Genomic DNA, 25197 nt, shown 5'->3' with positions numbered 1-25197 from the left:
TGAGGATCTTTCTGTACCTGCTATTCCTTCTTCCTGGGGTGCTTTTGCGGACTCTCCCTCACCTTCTTCTAGTGTTGGCTTGAATATAACCTCAGTGAAGCCTTCCCTGACCACTCTGTTCAAAACAGCAACTCCCTATTCTCCTTCCTTGCTTTTTTTTAAAGTTTTATTTTAAGCACAGCATTTCTTACCATCTGTTATACCCTCTTACTAATTGATAGCCTGCCTTTCTTGACTAGAATGTAAACTCCACGAGGACAGGAATTTTTGTCTGTTTTACTCACTTCTATACCCCAGGACCTAGACCACTGCTCAGCACAAAACAAACACTTAATACAGAGACTAAATCAATGTTGCTAAATATCATCTATTTGTTTTCCTGTGTCTTCCCACTAGCATGTAAGCCCCATGAGGACAGGGACTGGTATTTTCCACTACATGGAAATCTAAAACATATTTCAGTATCGAAACCACCACCAGCACATAGCTGGCACTCAACAAATATTTATTGAGTGAATCCTCGTTCCATTCTTTTGGCAGAGAGCAGAAAGAAAATGTCAACTCAGATTCACACATTCTCAACATCTTGCTTGGCTCTGAAATAATGTAAACCAATGATTACTGAATCATCCCCATTTTTACTTTAAAAATATACATACCTTTATGCTGTATACAATCTAAAGTGCAATTAAAAACCAAAACTGACAGGCAAAGATTAGTGAGGAAACATCAGTGTTTCCTTGGTGATAAGAAACAGACTTTCACAGTACAAAACTGTCAAATTATACAATAAAAACAAATTCCCTTTCATTTTTCCCCAAAATTGTCTTCTCCCATGTATCAACTATCAAAGGCTTTCTTGAAAAGACATTTAGCCCTTTATTTTTCTCTTGCCAATATTGAGGCTAGTTCATAATACTGATTTATGTGACATTTACTTTCTTGACAACTGTCTGATATAATAAAAAAAATTTTTTCTGTTATTTCCTTTTGCTCAGAACTCCAGCATACTTGAAAATGAGGAGGACAGTGAAAAGACTGGCTACTAAAACAAATGTGAAATCATCAAGATGAGACTCTCCTTTTCAGTACCAGCAAACACTCTTCGTTTGGGCAAAGATACTATTGACTCAGAGTGATAGGGAGTCAAGGCAGAGACCACAGCAGTGCCTCCCTTGAGATTAGGACAAAGTCCTTCCAGTCAAGCACACTCATTAGAAAACACCAAGAGGTCCTTCACGCTTACTGTGATTACCCGAGGCAAAGCCAGAAGGTCAGCAGCTTTACAGATTCACTTTCTGACCCCTCTTGACCTTAGTATATTGGGTCAAAATGGACTACAGTTCACTTTAAATCTAGAGCTACTGATCTATAGCTTTACCTAGTTTCACCGATAAATCCACAGGAGGAACTCACCACTTGTAAAGGCTAAGAATTATAGAATTCCTTTTGAAAATGCCCAGTTAATTTTAAAATGTAAAGCGGTCACCACATTGCTTGAAAAAAGGTTAAGAACCTACTGATTGTGGAACTGTACTCTTCAAGGCTGAAACTCACATATAACAGCATTCTTAGGAGAATCATTTAGGTACCTCCTACCGAATCATAAGGTCTAGAAGGCAGGGAAGAAAACATGTGAGGAGACCACAGGCACAGCCACCACTGGGCAGGGACATCCAGAGAGTTCCCAAACCAATCAAATGGCACAGGGCAGCGCACTTCAAATGGTCTATGCAGCCCTCTGGCCACAGAGGTGCTTGAAGGTCAGCTGCTGAGCACTAAGGAGGGGGCCAGCATGAGGCTCTGCATCTCTCAGCCCGACAGCAAACAAGAGGCAACTGGTATGTTGGGGTTCTGCAAAATATCTCATGTACCAAGAAATGGGGGGCTACTGCTTAAAAGATGTCTGAAAGCCAGCATCAAGGACCTCAGAGCAGGGAGACCAGAGTTCAAATCCTAAATTTGCTGAGTGGGGAACAGACATAATCTGCCTGGCAAGGAATCAGTGCTCAGTAAGTGGGACCAATTGTTATTTATCAGAGAGCAGTAATACAAGGTATTAAAGGAGTGACCCTCAAAATACATAGCCAAGAACCACATAACTATGATGTGACAGTATATAACCTTTATTTGATCAGTTCATCCCTGGGCCAAATATAAAAAATACCCCTTATGAACCCACCTTATCCTTTAAGAACTAAAGATGTGGCACCCAGGAACCAGAAGTTTTTCAAAGACCAACCACAGAAGGAAGTGGGGAGGGAGGGAGGGAAGAAAGGAAAGAAGAAAGGAACCAATTTCTGCCTTGCAAACCAGAAATAGAGACACAGATGTAGAGAACAAATGTATGGACACCAAGGTGGGAAAGCGGGGTGGGTGGGTAGTGGTGGGATGAATTGGGAGATTGGGATTGACATATATACACCCATATGTATAAAATAGGTAACTAATAAGAACCTGCTGTATAGCACAAGGAACTCCACTTCGCTGTACAGTAGAAACTAAAACAACATTGTAAAACAACTATACCCCAATAAAAAAAAAAAAGAAGAAAGGAACCAAGAAGAGGGAAGAAGGAGAGGAAGAGAGAAGGGAGAAAGAAAAAGAATGAAAGAAAAACAGCCCCAAAATATGAAAGACAATTACAAAATAAAAATTAATGCATGCTTGTCACTACTAAAGAATATTCAAGAACTTCAGTATTCATAAGTATTTACATTTAAATAATTTGTGAGTTAGATTTTCTTCTCAAAAACCACCAAGAATGTACAATGACTGCAGAGAAATCACAACCAACTTCAAATGGGGTGACATACTCAAAACCAAAAATTTTTTTTATTTTCAACTGCTACAGCAATACAATGTGTGACATGAGCACAATAAATACATTTAATACATTATAACGAGAGCCTCTAACAATACAAGGCCCTAGAGTCTTAAAACAGCTCCCCTTTTAGGCTTCCTCAAGTTGAGGCCATCTCCTCTGTGCCATTTCACACTGCAATGAAAAGTAATGGCAGAGGGACTTCCCTGGTAGAGCAGCGGTTAAGAATCCACCTGCCAACACAGGGGACGTGGGTTCTATCCCTGGTCCGGGAAGATCCCACATGCCACAGAGCAACTAAGCCTCTGTGCCAAAACTACTGAACCGGCACTCTAGACCCCACGAGCCACAACTACTGAGCCCGTGGGCCACAATTACTGAGCCCACACACCTAGTCCGTGCTCCGCAACAAGAAAAGCCACCGCAATGAGAAGCCCGCGCACCACCACAAAGAGTAGGCCCCACTGACTGCAACTAGAGAAAGCCTGCACACAGCAAGGAAGACCCGACGCAGCCTAAATAAATAAATAAATAAATTTATTTTTAAGAAAAGAAAAGTAATGGCAGAAGCCAAGGATCAGACTTAAGGGAGAAAAGAAGCAAGTCCAGATGCCCTCTGTGATCCTCTGCATCCTGGCTTTCCAGAAACCTGCAAAACTCCTGCAAAGCATCAGTATGAATCACTCGTTAAGGCTGTTCCCACTACCAGGGCACCTCCAAGCTAGAACACCTGGACTAACGGTAGATGCAACAATCACGAGATATTAGAAGGATGGAGGCTTACCTGCTTTATTTTGTTTCGGGAGCTGGTGATGCGCTCTGTGATGCTCTGGTACGTGCGAATGGCTGTCGTCAATTCTGTGTAGTGCTGCACAATCAGCTCATCCAGGTCACGATCACACTTCTCATAGGCTTCTTCAAGACGCCCCTTCTCACTTTCTCTGTCTTCAACATCGTCACTGGTAGACAGGGTCCTGGTACAGACAGAAGATATCAAGCTGAGGCAAACTTAAAACCCAAAAGTAGACGAAGGGTGAGTCAGTCAATGAGAGCACATTCACCTCACTAACTAGGAAATGAAACAAGTTACTAAGAGAAAATATGAAACCGCCTGCACAGTAAAATCCAGCAGCCTATCTAAATGGATTTATTGGTTGCCAATCCAAGGAGTCTTTCTCTTCACTTTTCCCCTTGGCATAATCAGGTAACAGGCAGCATGAGCTCTGCAAGAACCTGGGTAGGTCTTGATTTGTTGGAGTGAATTCAAGTACTTGCATTCCCCTTACCAGTGACAAGTCTGGCCAATGAGACCGAAGGACTTCTAGGAGTAGTTTTCTTTTTCTTTTTATAAAATGATATTTTATTTATTTATTTTATTTATTTATTTTTGGCTACTTTGGGTCTTTGTTGCAGCAAACAAGCTTTCTCTAGTTGCAGCAAGCGGGGGCTACTCTTCGTTGCACAGTATGGGCTCTAGGCATGCAGGCTCAGTAGTTGTGGCTCGCGGGCTCTATCTAGAGCGCAGGCTCAGTAGTTGTGGCACACAGGCCCAGGTGCTCCACGGCATGTGGGATATTCCCGGAGCAGGGCTCGAACCTGTGTTCCCTGCATTGGCAGGCGATTCTTAACCACTGTGCCACCAGGGAAGCCCCTAGGAGTAGTTTTCTTGCAAGAAGGTTAACAGGAAGCAGGTCCCTTTTCCCAACACCGGGTACTGTTATACAAAACTAAGATAATCATACATTAGCCATACTATAATCCTGGAAGGGGAAGCCAAGAGAAATGCCAAGCTACTGCCATTACATCATTGGGCCACTAAAGCAGCCAACCCACAGCTGCCTTACCGAGGGACTCCCTGTTAGGGGAGATAATAAATATCCATTGTTTAAGTCACTTTCGCTTGGTCTTCTTTTATATATAGCCCAAAACATACTTACTATAAAATTGCTTCTACACTGAGGAACCGCCTTCCAAATAGTTCATTCAAATGACATGAATTTAGTACAGAGCCCCCCAGCGGCCTGGAAATAAGGTCACAGTCATTCTAAAACCCACTACAACAGACAGCAATATCAGCTATACTACAAGGCAGTTCCTGCATTTACTATTCTTCCAACAGCACTAACAAGATTGATACGAATCAACAATAAGCAGGGAATGAGATAGATACACTTATTAAAAATCTTTCAATAACTTAGTTTGATACACGAGCCACAGATCTTGTTTCCTCTTTTATCCTTCTTGGATAATTTTTTTTTTAATTTAGTGTTATAATCAGTAACAAAGAAACCTTTTTCTCTTATCTGTTGGCTGCGGTAATTTAGTTTCATTAAACTCCCTCAGATTTGTCAGCTATACATTCAGCATGCTTTATTTCATTTATCTTTTTTAATTTAGGGAGGGGGTAGTTTAGGCTCTCAATGATGGATGCAATCAACTATAAGTCCATCATTAGAACTGCTTTCAGAGATGGTCTGTCAGCGAATCAGTCACATATCCCCTTCCAGATTTTTGCAAGCAAAACACTGTACAACAGTCTTCTCCAAAATGTCATTTAGAGTGAAAGATCTTAATTCATGAGTCACATAATACATAAAATTTATCTTCCAATTTAGAGAGCGATTCAGCAGGCCAGTCTCTGACTTCAATCTAACCTCAAAAAAGAAGTTTGCAAGTGTGTTAGGGATGTCAAGAGATGGGGCCCAGCATGAAATGGGGAGCAGGAGGGATAGAAATGGAAGGAAGGAAAAGGCGAAGTCTGTGAGGGCTACAGGATATGCTCCAGGCAACACACTGGAAACCCCAAGACTTGAAGGAAGGCCTTTACCATGCCAGATCCTGTGTCCTCCTCTGTCAACTGGTAAGCCTACACCAGACTACCTCCAAGCTTACTTTCAGGTAGAAAATACCACACAAGCATTTGACTAATAAAGTAAGTCAGAGTAGAGAACTTAGGGGGAATTTGGTTTCAAAGAGAGAGCTACCAATATACTACTTGCAGTATTTGGCTACACGGTGGCTAAGTATATCATCCTGTTGTTTCTGTGATATATAACTTTGCTCTTTAAATCTGAAACCTTCCAGGCTGTTAATCTAAAGTAAAGCACAGTCCGAAAATGCCTTCAATTTATCAAGTGTCCCAAAGGGAAGAGTTCCCAGATATTGAACTATTATTTCCCCCCTTTCACAGCAAATGGCCACAGACTTTTCAAAGCTACACTGGATCAGTCTGCCATCTTTATGACGCTTTGCATGATTTCCTCCCCACCACCGTTTGTGGAAGGAAACATGCCAAGCATTTCACATTCTTTACATTAACTAGTAGAATTACCATCAAGGAAGATGTCAGGCTGAGAGAGAGGACACCTTCTCGGGCATCAGTGGTCACTGTAACACATTACCATGGCATTAGAAATTACTTAGAAAACAGAAAGGGTTACTAAAATGAAGATGAGAAAGATGGGCCTATAGGGGGTTTCAGCTCCTATTTTCACTTTCAGAGAAAATATTTATGTAAGGAAATAGCCTGTGCCATGTTTGCCCCACATTTGAAATTCATCCTCTTGATGTAAACTGGGCTGAATAACATTTTGCCTTTAGTCAAATATACTTACATAGGAGAACTCTGAGAGGACAAAACCATTAAAGTTTTTTTTTTTAATTAGAGAAAAGGAAGGCCGTAAAAATAGCCACTAATATCTAGAGGCTGCACATTTTATAGAAAGTATGTTTAATCCTCAGAACAGCCCACTGGAGCGGGTCCTGTGGTTATCCTCCCTCTCCCTTTTTTTTTTTTATAAATTTATTTATTATTTATTTTTGGCTGTGTTGGGTTCTCGTTGCTGCACGCGGCTTTCTCTAGTTGTGGCGAGAAGGGGCTACTCTTCGTTGCAGCGTGCAGCTTCTCATTGCCGTGGCTTCTCTTGCTGCAGAGCATGGGCTCTAGGCACTCGGGCGCGGGCTCAGTAGTTGTGGCACTTGGGCTCAGTAGTTGTGGCTCGAGGGCTCTAGAGCTCAGGCTCAGTAGTTGTGGCGCACGGGCTTAGTTGCTCCGTAGCATGTGGGATCTTCCCAGATCAGGGCTCGAACCCGTGTCCCCTGTATTGGCAGGCGGATTCTTAACCACTGCACCACCAGGAAAGTCCCCTCCCTCTCCCTTTTTATAGGAGAGGCATGAGATTTGACCTCCCACTTCACTCCTCCATACTGTCAAGAAATGCAAAGTCTGAGATTTTATCCTACTGAGAAGCAGCTAACAAGTTAGCCTGCCGCAGTTTCACAGATGCTGGGGGAAATCACAAAACTCCCGGATGGGTCAGAAGCTCAGGACTTTACTAGTCATAGCACAGCAAGTAACACGAGCATCAGCATATTTGTAGCAGGCCCCCTGCCCCCAAGTCCCATGGGCATTGGAAGGATGGGCCCAAATGGATGCCTACACATGCTGAGTTGCTGGAGAGGAACCCTGAGCTTAAACATGCCTACTTAAAGGCAGTAAACATGCCTGCCCTTTGCTCTGGAAAGGTTATCTCTATTTTCCAAACATGTCAAACAAACATCCTTGACAGTCTAAAACAAAGGGCACCCGTACTTTGCTCACAAGAACTTCAGAAACACAACCTTCCCAAGGAGAATCGTCTCCCAACAAAAATGAAACCTAATTCATTGGGTTCCTCCGGGGACTGCATGGTGTCAAGCAATAGTAGACCATCAACAAAGATTCATTTCCAACCTGTTTTCTTTTCTGCAAAGTGAGACCAGAAATACAATGCGCCCCACAATAAATATTTGCACAATGAATGAATGATAGACCATAAAAGCAGACTAACTCTAGGGAGCAAGTTCCCACAAATGCTACCAAAACGCAACAAAATTCAGTGTAGGATTATCCTACTTTAAGCAAGTCACTTGACCTGAACTGAGAGCAGGGTAGAAGAGAACGTTTGTCGTCTAGCTCACCCCGCCAGCCAGGTCAGGAACTTCTCCTCGGCCTTCTAAGCCTCTGTGCAAGGGAAACCTCACTGGCCCACAAAGCCATTCACTGCAATTTTGAACTGCTCTACTTGTTACAAGGTCTTTCATCAACATAAAGCAAAATCAGCCTCTTTGGAATTTCTCCTAGTTCCACCTTTTTCAGCAACATAAAATAAGTCTATTTCCTCTTTCATAAAGTCTCTCTTTAAATGGTAAAGGACTCAATAGTTTTTGTCTCACCTTCGGCACCTCCAATTTCTTCATCTGGTTCTTCCACAACATGGCAGCCCACCAGCCTTGTTACTTTCTTCTGAAGTTCCCTTGAAAATGGGTAACACTCACATAGGACTTACTACATTAATCTAAGTGGTTTATATATAATAATTTATTCCAGACAACACCTGTGGAGTAGGTACCATTGTCCCCCCTCTTCTTACAAATGAAGGCTGAGTTGTGCGTTTGAAGCACAGAACTTTTAAGTAGCAGAGCCAGGCCTCAAACCTGGAGAGTCTGGTTCTTAAAAGGTTCCCTATCCTGCCTCAAGATGTGGTACTCAGAACTGACACAACATACTTCTAACACGGTGTGACCATCCAAACAGAAAGAGGTTTTATATCCCATAATATAGGCACTCTATTTCTAATCATGTAACCTAAAACTACACAGCATTTTTCTGGTAAATGTTGAGTCCAAAAATGATCCAAGATCCTTTGACTGTAAGTACAGACAATCTAGCTCTCACTCACCCTCTACTTGGGAGATTTTAAAGCTAAACGCACAAATTTACATGCATTCCTGTGTCCCACATTTTGGGAAAAGAAGGTCAAAAGTGAGGCACAGGATATAAATTACTGAGTGTCTATTATACACCAAACAATGCATTAGTTATTTTGTACACATAATTTAAGGTGACTCTCAAAATGGTCTGGTGAGATAGTATCACCACCTTTTTACAGATCAAGAATCAAAGGAACAGAGAGAGAAAGTTGCACATAGCTAACATCAAAAATGAAATTAAAGCTAAGTATACTTGACGCCAAAACCCATGCCCTTTCCACTATACATGCTGTGAAACCTCCTTTCCTGCCTTCAGCTCCTGAGCTGCAGGACTGCAGCCTAATCAAGCTACAGCCCACATGTCAAGAGAGGAGTGAACAGCTAGAAATGTCAACAGAGCACTTGGCAGCTTTTTCAGTAGTAACAGTCTTGAATCTGGACAAGAAGGTTTAAAAAGCATGAGCTAAAAGAAGACATGGAGCAGAGGAGAAACTATTTGAAGTTGCCATCCCAAGATGCCTTCAAGTTACTGAATCATTCTTTAGAGCTTTTTCCATTCCTATCTCAAAATCATTATGCTTTACAAACTACTGCCAAGTTCATGGATGAACATAAATGCGTAGATTCCAGTTAAGCTGGACACAGACGTCTCTGGATCACTAAGAATTTTTCACTAAGACAGCTCTGGCATTTGCATGATGAATTACATCACTAACCATGACTAATTAATCCCAGGAAGGAATTTATTTACCCAGTGGACTAAAATGACCACGTACCCATGCTAAGCTATTGTTAAGAACACCTGGTAGGAACACATACGTTAAATGGTTCTAGTGAATTTACAACCACCAGCTCCAAGAAAGCCCTATAAACAAGCATAAAAACCCAGGGGAAATACCTGCAGGTCTAAAATGAAATTTGTCAGTTTCCTTTTTGATACCAGCTTCTGTATTTCAGTGTAGACGGTCAAGTGTTTTGAAAGGAAAATAACTAGTCACTGTTAACTGGCTCCTTCTATGGAACAATTTTGCTTTCACTTTGGACTTAATAGAGTAATGGAGTCCAGACAGGAGAAAGTACACACAGGTCGATATTACTCTTTAAAAAAGACAAAAGCAAGATCAAATAAAAGAAAAAGCACACCTATGAAAACAGGGTTAGTCACCCAAAGGTAACCTATCACTCAAGAGAAATAATAACCTCCAGTCAAAGGCAGAATACGATGAAAAAAACAAATCTAGAATGCTACCATTAGGAATACAGCAGAAGTGTCTTGCTTCTGACCAAATAATGTCAAACATGAGGCGTCCGCAACTTTCAAGCTCTTTGACCTTGGGCAAGTCACTTAACATGTCTGGGCCTGTTTCTTTCCTTGTCAAACAGACAAGGTAAGAGAACCTGCCTCACCAGGTTATCGTGAGGATTGGAGAAGTGTGTGAACGTGCTCTGTAAAATATAAGGTGCCCTCAATGCGTGGGCTGACACGTTATGAGGAACAAAATCAATCATTTGTGAACCACAACACTGTTAGCCCAAATCCCCTAAAGCCTCCCGCAGTGGAAAATTCCTGAGGATATTTATGAACTGAGATCAGACCTTTTCTCTATATTCTTATGGTGCCTGGTACATTAAGAGCTTTAGATAAAGCTAAATAATGAGCAGCAGCAAGATGCAGGACCTGAAGAGGTCATGGAAGGTAGTCACCTGCCTTAAGGAACAACTGCAACTAGACTATCTCACACAAATAAATGTCAGTTCAAAAATCTATAGGAGAGGACAATCAATAGCTACATTGACCCTATTTAGTCCATTTAGTCATTGAACAAATAGTTATGACACATCTACAACTTAGCAGGCATAGCTGTAAGTGGCTAGAGACACAGCTGTGAACATAAACCAATCCCTCCCGCATGAAGCTCACACCCTGGTCTAGTGGGGGAAGCAGGCATACAACATGTGGAGGCCGGGAGAGTGAGGGAGCAGCTATGGAAAAATGAAGGCAGGGTAGGGGGAAGGGAGACTCTTTTACACAAGAAGGCCAGGAATGGTTTCTCAGATCAAGATGCCATTTGAACAGAGCTTTTTAGAAAGCCGGCGGGGGGGGTGCGGCTGGCACTACCTGGGTAAACTGATCCCAGAGACAACAGAAGACACACAGGCCCTGAAGTAGGACATGTTTGGCCTGTTCAAGGAACAAGGAATGGTCAAGAAGTCAATGTGGCTTTAGAGAAGGGAGGAAGGATGACAATGATAGGAGATGAGGTCAGAGAGGAAGCCGGGAGCCACATCAGGACAGCTTTGCGGGCTTCTACTCTAAAAGTGTTCTCTGAAGTCACCTGGGAGTTAGCACCAAAGAAAAGAATGACAGCTTTCAACCAACAGTTAATGGTGAATAATGAGTAACAATATTTACTTTCAAGTTTCATTTCAATTCTATCTCAGTTCTTTCCAAAAAAGATCTGAGATGGTTTGTATATACAAGAATGTGAACAATACAAATGAGAAAGAGGAACTAGTTGAAGATAAGCAGGACAACCATGCCATATAAATGCAAAACACAGGTACACAGGTCATATGGACAAACGTAGCATGTATGAAATGAGCCCCCAATTTAACTTTGGGGTTCCTAGTAGCCGATGCAAAAAGAGAACCCTAGCCAATTATATATAATTCCCATTCTCAAAAAGACAGATTCCAGTTGCTCTAAGCAAGCAAACTTTAAACTAGTACTAAATTCTAAAAACAAAAAAAAAAACTTTCACTTAAAACAGGAAGACATGGACTTCTCTGGTGGCACAGCAGTTAAGAATCCACCTGCCAATGCAGGGGACACAGGTTCGAGCCCTGGTCCGGGAAGATCCCACATGCCACGGAGCAACTAAGCCCGTGCACCACAACTACTGAGCCTACGCTCTAGAGCCTGAGAGCCACAACTACTGAGGCCTGTGTGCCTAGAGCCTGCACTCCACAACAAGAAGCCACCGCAGTGAGAAGCCCACACACCACAACGAAGAGTAGCCCCCACGTGCAGCAACTGGAGAAAGCCTGCGTGCAGCATCGAAGACCCAACACAGCCCAAAATAAATAAAAAATTTTAAAATAAAAATAAAAGACATTACACAATATAGTGACCAATGTCCTCAACAACCTTCTAAAAACAAAGTAATAAGTTTTACATGGCCATTTCTTATAAGTCCCTTCAAGAACGTAACATTAAAACACAAATCGGACCTAAGAGATTTTCAAAGACTCTGAATATAGTGCAAAGTATTAAGCTTTCCAATGATTTCAATCTAAGAATAGAATTTAGAGAATTTAAAGGACTAAATGGAACAAATCATGTTTCATTAACTTCCTCCTCTGAGCAAGCCTTTTGACAGTTCAAGCTGACCAAATTCTCTGAAGAGAGTCCACAGTACAAGTATTCAATATTGGAGGGCCAATAGAGGACTGTTAAACACTGTAAGACAGAAAAGCATGTAGTAAGACTGACAACCAGTTGTGAAAAATTAGCCTGACCAGGGCTCTTGCCTGAGCCTCAAGACTACCAGACTGTCACTCTGGAAGCATTTTAGGGTATTTTAACAAATAAGAGTGCCCAGGGTACCATATGTTATGGACTGAATTGTGACACACACACCACCTACCACCACAAAATTCATATGTTGAATCCCTAATCCCCAACGTGACTGTATTTGGAGGCAGGACCTAGAAGAGAGGTAATAAAGATTAAGTGAGGGGCTTCCCTGGTGGCGCAGTGGTTGAGAGTCCGCCTGCCGATGCAGGGGACACCAGTTCGTGCCCTGGCCTGGGAAGATCCCACATGCCGCAGAGCGGCTGGGCCCGTGAGCCATGGCCGCTGAGCCTGCGCGTCCGGAGCCTGTGCTCTGCAACAGGAGAGGCCACAACAGTGAGAGGCTCGTGTACCGCAAAAAAAAAAAAAAAAAAGATTAAGTGAGGTCATACAGGCAGGGCGTTAATGCGATGGAATTGGTGTCCTTCTAAAAAGAGGAAGAGACACAAGAGCCCTCTCCCTCCCCACACACTCAGAGGAAGGGCCATCTGAGGAAACACGAGAAGGTGGCCATCTACCAGCCAAGAAGAGAGGCCTCACCAGACACCAACCCTGATGGTACAAGACCGTGATCTTAGACTTCTAGCCTCCAAAACTGTGAGAAAATTTGTTGTTTAAGTCACCCAGTCTATGGTATTTTGTTATGGCAGCCAGAACAGACTAATACACCACCCTATAAAACACAGGAGGTGTTATTCTGGTTGGGTAAAATCTCAAGGCAGATGTTATCAGTAATCCCCCCCTTAACCACAGCAACAGATTCTTCCCCAAGAAGAGTTACCTGCCTAACAGAGTCTCAGACAACTAATTAACCTGCTATAAGAAATATTTAACATAATACACCTGAATTTTGGCGACACCTGCAGAATAATCAGCCTTAAGTCAGGCTTTCTGAAAACAGTTAATACACTTAATTGTCTTCTAAGGGCATTCCTTGTTAGCATCCAGTGACCTCTCCTCCAGGAATGATAAAGATTAAACAATTAATGGAAATCACTTCAGGCAACTTACAGAAACTAATTACAAGGCTCCACATATCCAGAAATCACTTACCAGGAAGCTACAGCTCTATAGATCAAAATCTACAGTAAGAATCAAACCTCCTCGGTGATCCCCATTCTGGGAAGTACTCAAAGTGGGCCCCTTAGCAGATAAACTACATGTCACTGAGCCCCTGCACTTTTTACTCATCAAGCACCTGAATCCCTCAATCAGTACCACCTTCTCTCTTTTTAGGACAATTCTTATGAATTTTTTAAATTGCATAATGGAAAAAGCAGGAGTCATCTTTACAACATATTCTAACATATTATCATAAGGTCCAAACTGAGTATTTTTAAACTCTCAACAAATATTCAAGGGTTAACTAGTTTCTGAACCTCACTCCAAGAAGGACGAAAATGAACAATTAACTTACTGATCTTTCTAGAACACAGTATTCCTTTTTGTTATTGATCCCAACACAAGAAATAAAGAGTCTAGAGCTGACATGATTCTTGAAAACGTGAATTCTATTTTCTTTTCCAAGCTGCTTTCAACTAGAAGATATTAGGTTACACAATTAGATCCACTTAGCCGTTATTTCAGTGTGAGTCAGATTTTCTTTTCTTCGAAAATATGTAACAGCCATCCTAAGAAATGCCTGACAGTAACAATATACCTATTATGTCAGGAGGGACACTAAATACAGTTCCGAGTAGTGTGAAAGTACAAACTGAAAAGGAGGAAAAGAGTTTACTATGACTATGCACCCTAACCAAACAAGTTGAGAAGTGGTCTTCAAAGCCTATTAAATGAAGCAGACCCCTTTGTATAAGAATAGCCTACAAAGGCTTCCAATGAACTATAAAAACTCATAATTCTGAGTTTTGTAAAAAAAAAATTACACATTAAATAGATGTGTATCACTATACAATCACATAAGATATGGCTTCACTCAAAGCATAACCAAATCTACATTACACTTTTAAATCAGATTTTATTATATTCAATTAGACATTGCAATTGCTTGTTTCTGAATTGTCTTATTAGATCCCACAAAATACAAGATAATCCCATCCCAATTGATAGCGAATCCCATCCCAATTGATAGTGATTCATAATGACAAGTCCCTCTGAAAAAGTTTTCTGATGCATAAAAATAACATTCCCTAATTCACTACAAAGAGATTCACTTAATATCAAGTGACAGTAGACAATTTCTGCTTTAAAGTCAATTGAAAATTTCACTGGCATCTTCCTTCAGACAGTGCTTAGGGCCAATTACTACACCTGACACATGCAGTTTTTCTATATTTCAATTAACTCGGTTATATAAAACACTTGTGGCGACCATAAGTATCAATCTTGTAGCCAACAGAGAAGGCCATTACCAAAATTAAGTAAAATCACCTCTACCAAAAGCATACAACAGTCTAGGGTTGACAAAGTCAACTTAAAATCTCCCCCACCCTTACCGAACCAAACTCTACCTCTCTTTCACTCCCATTTTAAGCCCCATGTCCTTAAAGCACCATTTTCAGTCATCTCATTTTTCACCTCCTGGGGAATGTTTGTTACTACAACGCATTACAGCATTCGATCATTTTAAACGTGTATGCTATTTCCTAATGAGGAGTTTCTAGTGAGTTCCTCAGAAACAGTGTCTTATAAGATATTAATAGACATTATGTAGTAATAGGCTATTTTGGAAATTCTGGGTTACACCAATTGAAGGTTTCCTAACAACAGTCATTTTCAGGAGACTTTAATATGTTAATGTACAAGGTACCTCTGGGCGGGAGGTTGTCTGGGTAGGAGTGGGGTGGATAGAAGAGGAATATATTATGCAGCATTTCTGCAAGTTATTAACCTACAGAACCTTGTCATTCCCACCACCTTCCCTCTCCCCAGCATATACATATATTATAAACATACATACACATGTGAAATTTTTATGGAAATTTTCAAACACAAAAATTAAGAGACTCATTGAATAAACCCAGCTTCAACAATTATCAACACATTCCCATCTTGTTTCATCTATACTCTCACTGACTCCAATCTTCTTCTTATTTTGCAGCAAATCCCAGAAGTGATATAATTTTTACTGGTATGTATTTCAGTATTTATCTGTTAAGAAGAGTACTTTTTTTTTTTTTTTTTAATGCGGTACACGGGCCTCTCACAGTTGTGGCCTCTCCCGTTGCAGAGCACAGGCTCCGGACGTGCAGGCTCAGCAGCCATGGCTAACGGGCCCAGCCACTCGGCGGCATGCAGAATCTTCCCAGACCAGGGCACGAACCCGTGCCCGCTGCATCGGCAGGCGGACTCAACCACTGCGCCACCAGGGAAGCCCAAGAAGAGTACTTTTTAAAAAGAAAAATGGCCATACCATTATCTCAGCTAAAAACAAGCTAACAATGCTACTTGGTTTCTTGTATTTTCCCAAATTATGTCCTAAGGGCTACTCAAACTAACATTTATTAGACTCACCTGAGACTCTTGTTAAACAGCAGATTCAGGTTAGGTGGTTCAGGTGGCGCCTAAGAGTCTGCATTTCTAACAAGCTCTCAACTGACATTTTGAGTACAAAATAATGTCTCCCATAATATTCAGTACAAAAAGGCACCAAGTTTCCAACAGAAAAACACCTGAATTATGTGCCACGGTATTTTTTGCAAAGGCTTTATAAAAACTTTTAAAAGAATAAATGAAAGTCAGAAAAGTTTCTAAGGATCTTGAGATACTTATTTTTCTTACAATGTCAAATGATAACACGAGAATTCTCCCTTAAATGGGAGAGTCTCAGTGTTTTTCCAAGGTGAAAACCACAAATGACTGGCTACCATGAAGACCAAGGTCGTAACTCATTTCATAGCTTGAAAGCAGTTAACAAAAACGTATGGAGCAGCAGAGTATAAGACGATAGGGTAGGGCTTCCCTAGTTGCGCAGTGGTTAAGAATCCGCCTGCCAATGCAGGAGACACGGGTTTGAGCCCTGGTCCGGGAAGATCCCACATGCCGCAGAGCAACTAAGCCCGTGCACCACAACTACTGAGCCTGTGCCCTAGAGCCTTGGAGCCACAGCTACTGAAGCCCGCGCACCTAGAGCCCGTGCTCCGCAACAACAGAAGCCACCGCAATGAGAGGCCCGTGCGCAGCAACGAAGACCCAACGCAGCCATAAATAAATAAAGACAATAGGTGGCTTCCCTGGTGGCGCAGTGGTTGAGAGTCAGCCTGCCGATGCAGGGGACACGGGTTTGTGCCCCGGTCCGGGAGGATCCCACATGCCGCGTAGCGGCTGGGCCCGTGAGCCGTGGCCGCTGGTCCTGCGCGTCCGGAGCCTGTGCTCCGCAACGAGAGAGGCCACGTCAGTGAGAGGCCCGCGTACCGCAAAAAACAAACAAACAAACAAAAAAAGACAATAGGGAAGCAGAGCTCACCACTGCAAACTGCAAAAGGCCAGCACAGGTTGCAAGCGTCCCAACGCAAACAAAAACAAAACCAACAGAAAGAGTCTAAGTACTATGTCACCCAAAGAAAACCCATTTACCAGCCACACTAGACCTCAATAAACAATACCATCACAGGCATTAAATAAAAAGAACTACATTTTTTAAAATAAGTACATAAACAGATGCAAACTAGTTCCTAGGCATTTCTAAGAGTTCTGGAGGAAAAGTTCCTGAAAAAGTACCATACGAAATGAACTGTTTCATTAAATACTCTGTAAAATACTGCAAAATCAGAAAGACCATAAGCGCTGAGATACCTAGCTCACCTTCGCGCCACAACTTCATGTAGCACATCTGGTTACCTTATTCTTCCTCTCTGAGCATAGGCAACCCAAAATTTGACCCATGACGATTAATATCCTGAGATATTTTTTAAAATATGAAGCACTGATAGACTTCTACTGCTGGAATGGATTAAATAACAGGAAATAGATTTACCCTCCCATCTGAAACAACAAACAGAACGGGTTTCAAAACCTTGGACATGAAAGCTGTTCGAATTTGCAGAGCAGAGTCCCGGAGAGGAGAGAGCTACCCAAAGCACCCTGGCGATCTGCGGAGGAGCTCCCTGGAGTCTTCCCCTGAGCATGCGTGGTAGAAAACGACTCAAGGCCACAAAAAGAACCACCTGAAAGCACTGCGAGACCAATTATCTGAAATCACACACAGCCAGAGTGAAAAATCTCATCACTCACAGAGCACTGGGTGGAGTACTCAGAAGGATTTTGCCATAGTACTGAGACAAAATGGCCCTAAACTAATGTTTCTCTGCTCCCAATTAGCAAAATTTAAAACAGGACCTTAAAGGGCCACACTGTTTCCAAGTAACAACCACATCCCAGAACAATGCTCAAGAATATTTATAGGAAAACAAAGATATCCAATATCAGTACCCAACAAGGTAAAATTCACAAAGTCTAGCATCCAACAAGTGGCAAGGCACACGGGGGCGGGGGGCGGGGGAGGGGGAATTAATCAACCAAAACTAACCCCAAAATGACAACAGATGATAAAATTAGCAAAGAACATTTAAACAGTTATAACACCTGTATTCCATATGTTCAAGAAGCTATAGGAAAGACTGAAGATATTTTTTAAATACCCAAATCAAACTTCTTAGAGAGCAAAACCACAATCTAATAAAAATTACATTACATGGAATTAACAGCAGATTAGGAACTGCAGAAAAAATTAGTAAACCTTAACACACAGCAACAGAAACTATACCAAAAAATAAAAACCCACCAAGAAAAATAAATCAAAAAAATAAAAGGGGGCAGGGGGAGAACATCAGCGTTCAGTGAGCTGTGGGACAACTTGAAGTGTCTTAAACTACTTAAAGGTAAATCTGACAAACAATATGTGGACTTACACATTGAAATCTACAGAAAAATTGCTGAGAGGAGTTAAGTGGAGAGAGATACCCTGTTCATGGATCGGAAAACTCATACTGTTAAGACGTCAATTATCCCATATTAATCAGGACATTCAATGCAATCCCAACCAACATCCCAGCGGGTTTTATTCTAGAAATTGATTAGCTAATTCTAAAGTTGATATGGAAATGCAAAGGACCTAGAATGGCCAAAAAAACTTTGAAAAAGTAGAACACAGTTGGAAGACTTACACTGTCTCCAAGACTTATAAAAGCAGTAATAAAGACTGTGTAGAATTGTCATTAAGATAAACAGATGAATTGAACACACTAGAGAGTCAAGAAATATTGATAGCTCCACACTGGCCACCTGATTTTTGACAGAGGTGCCAAAGAAATTCAGTGAAAAAAGAAGTCTTTTAAACAAATGGTGTTGGAACCACAGGATATCCTTACAAAAAAACTGAACTGGAAAAAAATTGACAGGGATGCTGGAAGTGTTCTCTATCTTGACACGAGTAATGGTTACACAGGCAAAAATTCATTAAGCCATATACTTAATATATGTGCACTTTACTATATGTATGTATACCTTAAAAACGGAGACATTAAGTTATCGTGTTAAGTTTAGCACACAGAGTAGGATCCCATATTTATCTTTTAAAATATTTCTATCTATCCATCCAACATCTCATACAGAGAGAGAGACACACACACAGAGAGATCTAAAATTAGGCTCACATAATATCAATGATGGTAACTTATGGAGGATAAAGTTTGCAAAAATATTTTTTACTTTCATCTTCACATTCTTCTGCATTTCCATTGTTTGAATACTTTATAATGAGTATGTACTATTTTTATAATAATGCAATGATTTTTAAAAGCTGAAAGCAAAGTTATATTAACGATGGTTAATTCTGGGTGAATATGAGTAACTTATATTTCCTTCTCTGTAATTTTCTACCACTTTAAAAATATTCATACAAAGATATTTATATTCTTTTGTTATGCTAAAAAAAGTGTTAACTTTGTTATAATTACAACCGTTAAGCCCTGTAGGTACCGGGACAGGATCCACACAAAAACCTTAAAAACAAAAACAGTATTTTGGGAAACAGGATTTTTGGACAATGTTTCTCTTTGATGACTTTTTTTTAACAAGTCTATGTGATACGATTTTTATAAAGGAAAATGGGAAAAGTTACAATGACAAGTGTGCATAGAAAGAGAACAAAAAGCATAGAATGTTGGTGAAGATCTCACATATATCCAACAATGGAGAAAAGATAATCTTTTCAACAAATGGTGTGAGAACAACTGGACAGTCACCAAAATAGAAATCAATCTAGACAGAGATCCTACAGCCTTCACAAAAATTAATTCAAAATGAGTATGAGACCTAAATATCAAACACCTAGAAGTTAGCATAGGAGAAAATTGAGATGACCTTGGGTACAGCAATGACTTTTTAGCTACACACCATCCGTGAAAGAAACAAGCGATAAGCTGGATTTTACTAAGATTAAAAACTTCTGCTCTGGACAAGACGAATTCTCTGCCTAGAGAATAAGAAGAAAAGCCACAGACCAGGAAAAAATATTTTCAAATCACATATATCCACATACATGCAACAGCACTGTCTAAACGACAGTGGGGCAAACACTTGCCTCTTAATCATGCAGTAGAGGAGAGTTAACAGAGACAATCATCAAAAATACTCGGTTTCTGGCAAGAGCACGGGAAAACAGGTACTCTAATACACCACTTGTGGGGATGTCAATTACCGTCTTTCTGGAGGACATTTTGGCTCTGTCAAAACACAAAATGCACATATACTCTAAATTGGGATCAGCATATATACTCAAAATGCTCAAATCAGCACATATACTCAAAATGCACATATACTCTAAATTGGGATATACTGCCCAATGTACAAGAATGCTCATTGCAACATATTTTTAACAGAACAAAAAATAAAACCAAAAGTATGTGTTAAAAAGTGGGGGGGTACGGGCCACCAATTAAATAGACTATGGTGTATCCATGTGACAGAATACTACCTAGACACTAAAAACAATGAATAAGATCAACGTGTGCTGCTAGAAAAGATCTCCAAGATAAAAACAAATGAACAAAGGTTCAAAAGTGCACATAGTATGATCCCATTTGTTTAAAGCACATAGAATATATAATTTTTATGAATATTCCTTAAATGCATATAAACTCATAAACAATATTAGATATTAATACATTAAAGAATATATACTATTTTGTTTAAAGATTATACATTCACACATACTCAAATACAGTCTTATATATTTCCCTCAGGACACTTAAAAGGGGTATGTTTCAGGAGGGAGACGAACGGGGGGGATGTCTACTTTTTATCTTGTACCTCTTGAAATATCTGAATTTTCTAAATATGTAACTAATTTTTTTAAATTATGCATATAATTTTAGAAAATCACATATATAATTTTTTAATGGCAACGAGGGTTATCTAGGCAAAGAGACCATTGTCCCTTCGGTTTGCTTGTTTATAGTCTTTTTATCTTTAATAAATGTTTTACATTTTATGTCTGTTCATATTTTACATGTTTCATATACACACATAAGCATAGATATATTTAAATCTAGCTTCTTTAGCTGAGTCTCAAATTATCAAAGAATTACCATCTTAAGTCAGCTATACAAGGTTTCTTAGTTACAAAGAGAACATTCTGTCAACTGGCATCAAACATTCTACTCAACATAGCAAGGATATTTCTGAAGGAAAATTATATCCTGGTTGCTATCTGGCAAACTTACTCAAATCAACTTTCTAACCAGAGAAGCTGGGGCTCCTGGAAAGGAGGAAATGAACATTTGGGTGCCTTCTCTGTGCCAAACTGTGAAGCACTTTTACATACTCTTATTTAATTTTTCAAAAACCCAGAGCACATTGTATGATTATCCCATTCTACAAATGACAAACTAAGACACAGGGGTTTTTAAGTAATGAGTCCAAGGTCACTTTACATGGATAATACAGTAAGGCTCTACTACCTATACTGAACCTCCCACTGAAGATTCTGACAACATTTATCTATAAGAAATGGCTTGGAAAAAACCTGATCGTTATCACCCCAAATTAAAACTATATACCTCAAAGCCTTTAAGAAATTTCAATGCTAAAAATTACACGAGGTTAGAAACTTAGACATGGGTTCCCAAGGTATCAATTCTGTGCGTTTAGCCAGAAAAATGGGAATTCTTTTGCCCCTTACATCCATATATGCTTCCAGATGCCCCAGGGCTTCCAGAAAGTGTTTAGTTTCCAGATATACCAACAGTAATTTTCAAACAGTACTGCATCACTAGAGTCAAGACTCCCCAGGGTACAAAGCTGGAAATCCTAAAAACCATTATGAGACAGGCTCAGATGGAGAGGAGTTAGTGCTCCTCTCCATCAACACTAATTCCCTAACGACTCGGAGGACTCCGAGGACTCTGCTCTGAACAGTGACCACACTCCCTTCCTGCCACAGTCTGTGGCATGGACCTCAAAGCTGTTTGTTCAAAGTTCTGATCAAAACGTGGACTCCTTCATCAAAGTTTACTTTGAATTAAATACAGGGTTGACCAAAATACTCTGAGGAGGAAGGGGATTTAACAGGTGTCTACCATAAAGGATTTACCAAGTTTTTGAAACTCCAACTTCTGTGACGACATAAAAGTTGATGACAATGTGAGCCTTTAACTGCCTTCAAACCTCCTTGACATCTGTGAGCAGAGTCTGTCGACAAAAGCTCTGCTCCGAGGTTTCAATGAGGTCTCCTCAAGTCACAGCCCAAGTTTGTCTTCCAAATTAAACCAGCTATTAAAGGCCAACTTATAAAGAGAAGAGAGTCACATGTAACTGGGAAGTAAATCACCTAACAGTAAGTGGTAGACACATTTCCCAATTAAAAACCTGACAAGACCTCACAAAAATAAAATAACATCTCCAAAATGCCATCTTGCTTGTTTCCTATTTAGAAGGGCTGCCTGCCCCAACTTCACACCAAACAAAAGGTTGGGGCGGGGGGTGAATCAACAGAAAAGTAGGAAAATGCTGTGTGGGTACCTTGTGTGTCCAAATAGTACATCAGCAGGTAATTAGGACTCTGTCCACCCAATTAGTTCCATTTTAAAGGGCCGGGGCAAAACTTAAAACCAAAAGCTGTGGTTAGCAGCAGCCTCCAAAAGACGCAGTCCCAAACACCATGCGTCCCCTCATCAAAGCATGGCATCACAACAGAACCTCTTCTGCAAAACCCCATAGTCCACCCTTTGAAACAGCTGACCCTCCTGAAATATTTTTATTCAGTATTTTATAAATGGTTAAGAATTTCATTTATGAGTCTCAAGGCACTTAAATAACCCATCCACCAAATGTAACACTTCCATTACAATTACACTATACTTCTTTAAATCATTTTGACTTTTAAATGCTTTAAAGTGGACTATCCCTCTAACAAATTAATCATTTAACTATTTGGTACCATGGCTGCAAATAGTGATGAGATTTGGTTATTCCCCATATATACTCCTACCCTGTCCTCAGGTCAAACCCTTATCCACCTATTGTCTTTTTTCCATTTAAAAGATGCTTGTAACAATAAATGCTGTTTATTGCTAATAGAATGAATATGAAAATATAGTGTTATGCTAATACATAATTTAGTATAGAAATGACACCTGTTACGTACCAGAACGGAATTGAAGGAGAATTTTTAACATTCACTAGGCAAAAAGGAAAAACAACTGCTCGTTGATAGAAAAAGATAAAGCTAAACTATTCAAACTTTTCAAAGGACAGTGGACTCTATCACTAACAAGTAATTTATTTTGTGACAAAATGACAGGTCCAAGGAAACACGGAAGAGAACTGGCACGTACCAGATACATCTTCAGGGATGCTCAGATTTTATAAACATGAGCCTAAAATGGTTTTCCTTTTTGAGGCTTGTTGCCAAAGCAACCAGGAAAGCTACAGTCTTTGAGAGAGAATTTGAAGTAGAGGTTAAGGATAAGAGGAGGTAATCATGAATACAATGTTGCAAGACGGGTAACACAAAGAATACAAATTGAACAGACAGACAAAGCAGCAACTTCAGAGTCTGAACAATTTACTAACAAGAGATACGCATCCTCCGTTCTTTTTATTTTCATTTTATTGAAATGGGTTTGAAACGGTTCTCCACCCTTATAATTTATTTCACTTAAAGAAAAAAGAGCCTCTAAAAGGTCGACCACTCCTACTCCCACCATATATAGTCTGGGAAAATGATATGCATAGAGGATAACGTGAAATTTGTTTTGTTTTGTTTTTTAAAGACTAGATCGGGATAGGAAGGCAGAACAAAAATCAAACACGGATGTGTGCTTTCAAACCCACAGCCCTTCTACCAGCTCACTACAGGCTCTTGTATTTGAGGCTGTGGCCATTCACAGGTGGTTGGAGGTGTCCAACGTGTGAGAACACAGTCTGCAACTCGTGACAGGAGTCTCCGGACTTCAGGGCCTGACACCCAGAAGCCCAGGGAACAAGATGCCTTCCACAATGAGCGGTGCTGAAAGCAATCAATCAGTAAATGTATGAATAAGTGAACACACCTGGCTTTCTCTACCAAGTCCCAAACAGTGTGCTTTTAGGGCCCTGGGACCCTAACGCGAAGCTCTGGCCCTAAATTAGGAAAAGACTGCGAGGCAGGGCTCCTCCCTCTAGCCCAACCCCAGAGAAAAAGGCAGAACTGTGGGGGCCCTTGGGAGGGGCTGAGGGGAGGCAAGGAGGGAAGGGAGGGGTCAGCAGGGTAGAACCCAGCTAACCCTTCTCCCTTCCAAAGCGGAGGTCGAACCGCTGCCCCCGTCCCCTGACCCTGCCTCCCTCACCTGATCACAGAGATGAGCAGCCCCGAGGGGTCTTTGCTTTTGCTGACTGTGCTTCTGTATTTCCCACCAGCTCCTTCTGCCGCCATCTTGATACAAGGTGGAGAGCGGCTGAGCCAGAAGGAACGGAGGGTAAACTCCGTAATTGACCTCTGGAGAGTGCACCAATGGGAGAAGAGAAATCCAGAGTCACGGAACTGGATAATCCAATCGGTAAAGGAAGGAGGCGGGACTGAAGCAGCAAGTTTCGAGGGCCGACGCGCGCGCTCTAAGCATTCTGGGTACTGTAGTTTTCTTCCGCGTTTCCTGGGCGCGCAGAAAAACATCTAGTTGCGACTTGGTGAAATCTCCTAATGTCTTCATTTATATTTATTCTGATCGTGGGTTTTTTCCCAGTTTCCTTGTTTTTAGAATTTTATTACTTTTTAAATCAAATTTATCTGACATTGCCAAAGTGCGTATGTGGGGTGTGTATTTAAGTAGGGTCGGTGCTTGAAGTCTGTATACAAAGTTTTTACTTTAAACACAGGTAGTTAAGAAAAATCCAATAAAATGCGAAAATGAATAGACACAGAAATGCTTTTCTTTAGTATTCTCTAAAACTAAATGTTTATACATTCGTTTAATGCGTGAGTTCGATTATTTTGACATTTCCAGGTAATCCTAAAAAACATGCAAGCAGGAACACACAAATGGATATTGATAAAGAAAAGACAGAAAAACCGAAAAGCAACACTGACCAGATTGCAGATTCCTTTTCTTCCCAAGCTAAATAAAATATAGTTGGTAATGATGCACAGTTGTGCTTTATTAATATTTTTACTGTTAAGTTTTCATATGTCCTGCATTCAACTCTACTGGCTTAGTCACTAATTCAGCAGATGAACTAAAAAAAACGATCAGAGTAAGAATAGAAAGTGCATAAATCGAGGAACAAGAAGAAAAATAAATATTGAAAAGGAGGGAAGGCAGTGAGTGATCTCCTTAGTAGAGGTAGAGATTAAAGAACTTCAGAGACGGATAGAAAGCAAACTCAGAGGTCCTGGAGTTACGAAATAGCAAGCACAGAGAATGTCCACTGCTTTGATTAAGCAGATATAAGCTGGTAGAGGTTCACAGTGATTTTTTTTTAAATAAGTTGGAAATATATTTTTTTTTTCTTTTAGTGTTCCTTGCCTTTGGCCCAATAATTCCAGTTCTAGGGACTTTGATCCTAAAGAAACAGGGATACAGAAAAAATACTGAAAATTTTAAAACAGAAG

General features: G+C 40.6%; 1 protein-coding gene across 1 annotated transcript in view; it reads right to left on the bottom strand.

The window, feature by feature from the left end:
• Positions 1–24024, bottom strand: part of EXOC4 (exocyst complex component 4) — an 822005-nt gene extending 797981 nt beyond the window's left edge. The window contains exons 1-2 of the mRNA XM_065883517.1: positions 23939–24024; positions 3609–3798 (exon numbers count right to left, since the gene is read on the bottom strand). Of these exons, the coding sequence (XP_065739589.1) occupies positions 3609–3798; positions 23939–24024 (276 nt within the window). The remainder of the gene's footprint in view (positions 1–3608; positions 3799–23938) is intronic.
• Between the last annotated feature and the right edge of the window lie 1173 nt (positions 24025–25197).

The sequence above is a fragment of the Phocoena phocoena genome, chromosome 9 (assembly GCF_963924675.1).
Source record: "Phocoena phocoena chromosome 9, mPhoPho1.1, whole genome shotgun sequence".
NCBI lineage: Eukaryota > Metazoa > Chordata > Mammalia > Artiodactyla > Phocoenidae > Phocoena > Phocoena phocoena.
Note: the sequence above shows the minus strand (reverse complement) of the source record. Positions and strands in the feature narration are given on the sequence as shown.